At 40.5% G+C, this 6,857-nt stretch overlaps 1 protein-coding gene across 1 annotated transcript in view; it reads right to left on the bottom strand.

Moving 5' to 3' along the window:
* Nucleotides 1-6,857, bottom strand: part of LOC104951736 (mitochondrial intermediate peptidase-like) — a 10,010-nt gene that overhangs the window by 2,686 nt on the left and 467 nt on the right. Inside the window, exons 2-6 of the mRNA XM_010778468.1 lie at nucleotides 6,774-6,851; nucleotides 5,984-6,191; nucleotides 5,129-5,238; nucleotides 3,737-3,811; nucleotides 3,096-3,212 (exon numbers count right to left, since the gene is read on the bottom strand). Coding sequence (XP_010776770.1) covers nucleotides 3,096-3,212; nucleotides 3,737-3,811; nucleotides 5,129-5,238; nucleotides 5,984-6,191; nucleotides 6,774-6,851 — 588 coding nt within the window. The remainder of the gene's footprint in view (nucleotides 1-3,095; nucleotides 3,213-3,736; nucleotides 3,812-5,128; nucleotides 5,239-5,983; nucleotides 6,192-6,773; nucleotides 6,852-6,857) is intronic.

Genomic DNA, 6,857 nt, shown 5'->3' on the forward strand with positions numbered 1-6,857 from the left:
CCCAAAATCTGCGTTTCTCTAACAGGGCTGCAAAAGAGGGGTATGAGCAGTATGAGGCATGGCTAAAATGGTTGAACTGTTTGGTATTTTAAGCAAAAAACTTCACAGACATGTTTTATATAGGTATGGCCCTACAATATATGTTTCAAATATAGCAGGATAGGTCCACTTTAAATTAAAATACTGCAACTCATCTGAAAACAGCATCACTAAAAGCCACCTGTCAACATAAAAGCTCTATTTCACATACACTCCCCTTATGGATGAATCCCTTCAAAATGATGTGGCTGGATGTCAAAGTGAACTAACTTTCTGACAGCTGTTTGAGAGCTCATCCCCTCTTTCCAACAGCGTTCAAAAAGCTTAAGCTCCCGAGTGTCGACTTGATGAGTCTCCTCCGGGCTGCGGTGACTTTAATAAGAGTAAACAGCTCTCCTGAGAGGAGAGAACTCGAGCCAGCTAAAACAGACCCAGTTTGTTTTGTCAGCTTAACGCAGCAGTACCACAGTGTCATGAAGTTTAGAGGAGTTCATTTAAACTGATAAACTGATGCATAACAACTAAATGAATTCAAGCAAAGGAACTTTTAGTTTCACATCCTCCACTCTTACTTATATTATCATCTAATGGGAGAACCAGACTTTCATTTGAAGAGGTTTTGAGTCCGTTTCCTCTGGCTTTTTGTGTCACGCTCTGACGTACGTCCAACATCCTCTTTGTTTCCAACCGCTTTGCCTCACATCAAATGATTAATGTCATCTTTTTGAAGAGGGTGGTGTGTCTTTTGATACATACATAAAAAGGAGACACAGTCAGCACATGCTTTTGACTCTGTTCCTCTGGTTAAGTGAGATTAAAGACTTTCCTTTCATTCTGAATGCATGGTGTTAATATGCATTTCCACATTTCTACAATGGGGAGTGGGGATTACATGTGCTCATTAAAGAAGAGAGAGAGATGGTCCCGATGAGCCGAGCCAAGACTCGCAGATTAAAGGAATGTCAACAAAGGCGAGAGGGACATCTTGCTTTCTGCCGTTTATTTCCAAATATTATCTTCGACTCAAGGGCGAGCATGTGGTCTGTGTTACTCACAGCTGATCCTCTCTCTGCTGGGAAACGATAGCCCCCGCTCTGTAAACTATACACATGTCAGCATCACCCCAATGTTTATCATCTGCAGCTCTCCGTAACCTATTAGCCACTCAAATGTTCACTTTGCGGTGGAAACGTTGCCTAAGAAGAGGAGAGGGAGACACAGAGCCGCGAGTTTATATACAAAAAAGTTAAAGTGGATTGGGTCGTTGGAGGATCTAAACAAATCTGTTTTCACTTGCTCTGACCCAATTACAGAAACCTAAGCGCCGCAATCATCTGACGTTTCTGTGGAGTTCAAACGAGGAAACTAATCCTGCCGCGCACGCTGAGGAGAGAAGTCTGCTTCAGTGTGGTTTGAGAAGTTAAAGAGGAACGACAGTTGGGGGGAAACTACACGGCATAAATGTCCAGAGAAGCAGCAACAAAGCAGGAAACAAGAAGAAGAGTGGGAGAAAGTGGGTTTAAGGAGGGTGTACAGAAGTTCTTTAATCTCTATTCCTGATGGCATTCCCACATAATTACAGCCCAGATGCTCTATGAAGGCCATTCCTGGCTAAAGTGTGACCGTGTGCGTCTGATTCTCCCTCCAGGCCTCAGCCCGTCGCCCACAGCTGCAAAAGTGGGGAGAGAGCTTTTCATTTTTTATTAAAGCACCGGGAGGAAGAGTTTCAAATATTTCCCCCGGGGAGAACTCATTCAAAGAATACTTTGTTATTTTAGCAGGGCTGCAAAAAAAAGAAGAAAAAAAAGGGCTTTAATCCCTGAACCACTGCTGCGCCTGGGTAAGAGATATAAAAGCAGAGAGAAAGGGAAGAGGCCTCCTCAGTCTGTGATTGGACTTATTTGAACCCTAACCAAGCCTCAAGGATGCTTCTTAGGACATACTGCAACTAACACAAACCCCTATTTTTAGTGTATACTAATGTATCTATTGTTTATACTACTGTGTTTCATGCTCTGTTGGGATATTTGAATGGACTACACACCAGTTGAAGAAAAATCTACTTAGCACTACGACTGCCACTAATGGCACATTTCCACTGCAGCGGGGTAGCCCCGTTTAAGGGTCCCTAAGCGTCCTCGCTCAGGCCTCGGGCTGCCTCGCTGGCCGTCCGAGGCCGTGGCGCATTTCCATTACAGTTTAGGACCTGGGGTAGCAACGCAGTGTAGGCGGGGCGATCGGCTTTTTTTTGGCCAATGAGATGTAGGAACGTCGTCACCTCCTCGGTCGACCACGGTGTGCTTTTTACAAAAATGCTGTGTATAAAAATGCTGCAAGCTTGCTTCTAGATATATATGCGACGCTAGGGATGATCTCGCGCACAATCTTGTGACGATTCTCTCTGACCAATCAGCAGTCGAGAGTGTTGACGTCACTAGTTCAGCCCTGGCCCTGGCCTGACAGAACCACGATTTTATGGGGCCGGGAAAAAGTACCCGCTAGCCGGTGCTACGCTATATGGAAAGGCCACCAAAAACTGGCCTGGCCGCTTGAGGACGCTTAAACGGGGCTACCCGCTGCAGTGGAAATGCGCCATAAGTCTCTTTTTTAGTGTATTGTGTGTGAACTGTATGTGGTGCTGTGTATAGGGAGTGTTGTTTTAGTTGCTGGTGCCAAAGAAAAATGTACAGTGGCCGACAGATGCATACTATACGTGCTACAACTGACCCAAACACTTCAATTAGGGGGAAAGCCCTGGAGCTTCAAGAAAGATGTAAATATAAAAACACAAGTGTACCACAACACATGCAAATGGAAAGGTTTTGTGCCGCTGTAGCACGTTTGCACCGGTCGGCCACCGTACATCTTTCCATTTAAAGTACATTTAATGGACAATAACGTAATCTGAATGAGAAGTGAAAGGAGAGTCATGAGCAGAAGTTCCCTAAATGATCAAACCTTGAAGACTGTAATGGATCTAAAAGGCACTGTATAAAAGAGACAAGCTACTCAAAAGAAGTAAAGTGTTAAATGGCAGGAAGACGGCGTGTTTGTACCGTATTGGGCGTGTAAGGAAGGCCGTAGAATTTATTCTGCATCTCCTGCAGGATTTCTGTGGTGGAGCGGTTCTGAGGCTGGCTGTGGTAGATCTGGTCCAGGACGGCATAGAAAATCTGTCCAGGGAGAAAAACACAACATCAAAAATATATTAATAATGTGAAGTGCAGTGGTAGAGTTAGGGGTAAAGAATTAGACATTGAACTTCCTATGTTTACACATTTTGAAGAAGTGTTATTCCTGTTAAAATAACCAGCTTAAAAGTCGAAATAAATAAATATAAATAATTAAAAAACCTATATAAAAAACAATAGTAGTGCTGATAATAATAATATTTATAATAATTAACAGTTAAAATCATACAAAACATTTAATATGATGTTTAAAAATGTTATGTAAAAATATCTGAAAAAGACAGGTTTCATGAACGCAGATACAATTAACAAAAGCCAAACAACACGCAGTTAGAAGTTAATGGAGAACTGAATGAGAAAAAACTGAATGTGTAATTAAGTATTGTACAGCAGAATAAAATACCCTATTGCTAAGCAACAAACATTGTTCAAAACTCTTTCTGAAAAGTGAAACAAACTTTTAGATATCTGTGAAGGTGAAGGTGTGTGAGGTTGTGTGATTGTACCTGGAGCTGAGTGTCTGCAGCGCCGCACACCTTCTTAGACTCACACAGACGAGCCACCATACTCTTAGGCAGAGGCTGAAAGGCAGAATAAAAAAACACATCATTCTCATCTCGTACTGGTCTGGCTTTTTAGAAAACGACAGATCAGAATCAGAAACAGGTTTATTACCAGGTAGGTTTACGCGTACGAGGAATTTGACTTGGTGTCGTGGTGCATACAAACAAGAATAAAAACACAGGTAAAGAACAGGAAATATATTCAAATTAATAAAAAATAAATAGGCAAGGCAAGTTTATTTATATAGCACCTTTCAACACAAGGCAATTCAAAGTGCTTTACAAAAATGAAACACATTCAGAAAATGGCATTTAAAATCAGTCATTAAAAAGAAAAGATTATAAAATAAACATTAAAAGAAAAAATACATGGATAAAAGTTAAAGTGCAGTTTAAGATGTGAATAGTTCAATTAAAAGCAGCGGCAAAAAGAAAAGTCTTCAGCCTGGATTTAAAAGTAGTAAGAGTTGCAGCGGACCTGCAGGTTTCTGGGAGTTTGTTCCAGATATTTGGAGGATAATAACTGTACGCTGCTTCTCCATGTTTAGTTCTGACTCTGGGGACAGAAAGCTGACCAGTCACTGAAGACCTGAGAAATCTGGATGGTTCATCATTTAGCAGGAGGTCAGAAATGTATTTTGGGCCTAAACCATTCAGTGCTTTATAAACAGCAGCAGTATTTTGAAATCTATTCTTTGACATATAGTAAAATATACAAGTATTTACATTGCAATGGAATGAAATGGAGGAATAAAATATGGAATACAAATCAGCTGGCAAATGAAGCTGTTGATATCATTATATTTGTAATGTATTGGACGATATCACTCTAAAAACCTTTAAACTTTATAGAGCGGTGCAGTGATGATGACGTATTATTGTAAGCCGATCTTTAAGGAAGCATCTCGTTGGTTCAATGGGATTTCTTTCATTGGGTTTATAGCAGAATCAAATCTCTGTGGCAAACAAATGTTTATGATACTGACACGTTTTGTTCAGCAGGACAATCTCCACATACTAACACCACTTTATGATTTCTGAAGTGAAAAGCTGTCGTTAGGCTATAAAGGAATTACAGCTCGGTCACATGACTTCACGTCACCAGCGCTAAGCTAAAAGACGTTTAGTCGTCTCATTTAGACACTTGTTAGCAACCACTGTTTTTAAATTCACCAGTGGGGTGACTTATTTCAGGGTAACGATACAGATTTTGTGTCCGACAACCAGTAACACGTTAAAAAAAACCTTGACCTCCAGACCAGGGGACAGGAAGGTGGTCAAATCCTAACTCATTCGTTTATGGTTGGGTTTATGGGTTTATGGGTTTATGGTTACCTGTCCAGTTTCATAATGTCGTGCAAACTGGCTGACGACTCTGTAGTCGGAGGCGAAGTACTCCATGAGGATGGACGGGACTTCAGCAAAATCAGTCGCACATCTGGTTCCTGGAGGAGAGACGTCAGGGCTCAGATGTCAGAACACACACACAGTATATCCATCAATGAATGAAACGTGTGAACAATACAAAATACTTTATAATCAATAATAATGTCTTAATTTCTGTGTAAATATAAATCAAGTCAACTTTATTGGTGTGTGTGTGTGTGTGTATGTGTGTATGTGTGTATGTGTATGTGTATGTGTATGTGTATGTGTGTGTGTGTGTGTGTGTGTGTGTGTGTGTGTGTGTGTGTGTGCGTGTGTGTGTGTGTGTGTTACAGACAGAGAGAACACATTTCTGTTTCCCAACATGCCAAAGAATACAAATATATAAATAAATGTAATCATGTAAATATATATATATATAAAAAATAAAAGTAGTAGACACTAAATGGATGAATATGAATATGTTAGAACAGTACAAATGTATACAGTAGGAGTTTGTTGAAGTTGCTTGTGTAGCTCCATAGTTTCTCTTGGAATACAATTAGACTGTACATTTTACATGTATATATTCACTTTAATATTCCATCGGTCACATACTTATGTATAACACCTTGCTTTATATCTTGTTAACTTGTAAATTCAACATGTATATTTTCTACTTTCTTGTTTATTTCTTGTCTTTTAATTGTTATTGTACAATGCCTTGTCTGTTTCTGCTGCTGCAACACAAACACTTCCCTAATTGGGATCAATAAAGTTCTATCTTATCTCTCTTAATATAAACTATGAGTGACCCCTCCCCACCTGTCACATGCTGGTAGCGGGTGCGTCCCAGCATGGAGTGCATGGCGTGGCCCATCTCGTGGAAGAGGTTCTCCATCATGCCAGGGGTCAGCAGGGTGGGGGCCCTCTGGGTGGGATGGGGCAGACTCAGCATCAGAACCACCACCGGCAGCTGGTACTGACCCGTCTCCTGGAGCCAGCGGCCCCCTCGGATAGTGAAGTGACAGTCCTGCAGAGAGAGGAGGAGGAGGAGGGGGATGAAGGTGAGATGGGGCCGTGGAAGACTCCTCCATGCCCTTTATCTAATAGTCTAGTCTTTTGCTGTAACAACGTGAATGTCCCCTATGTGGGACGAATCAAGGTATTCTGATTCTGGATTTATGTTTTACTTTGTTTTGAATCAACATATGTATATATTATTAGATGATATATGTAATTACACAGTATGAAGTTGACTTGTGATTGTGTTCTGGTTTTATGTTTCAGTATTTGTAAGCAACTGTGACTTAAAGAATATGGCTTTTATTTGACTTTTTAATGGTTATTTCATTTGTATTTATTTTATTATTGTTTTGCAAGAAGGGGCAGGTCAAATAAGATTCTCCATGCTCCTTTCCACCATGCGCTATAAAAACAACAACCAGTAAAGTGTACATGTTTTAAAATAACTGCCATGCGTGGAATAAATACATACTCAAAACTGTAATACAATTATTACAGTTTTGAGTATTTTTTCTACTGTACATTTTATGAGCCCTTATTTCAAAGGAGAAACTAACTAGAAGATTTAAACATGATAACGTTTTCACACCTGATGAGGTTTATTCTGCCGCTGGAAGAAGTCACAGTAGATATATCCAAATAATCCCTCCGTCTCATGAACCACAGCCTGGGG

The sequence above is a fragment of the Notothenia coriiceps genome, unplaced genomic scaffold (assembly GCF_000735185.1).
Source record: "Notothenia coriiceps isolate Sejong01 unplaced genomic scaffold, NC01 NC01_scaffold00019001, whole genome shotgun sequence".
Lineage (NCBI taxonomy): Eukaryota > Metazoa > Chordata > Actinopteri > Perciformes > Nototheniidae > Notothenia > Notothenia coriiceps.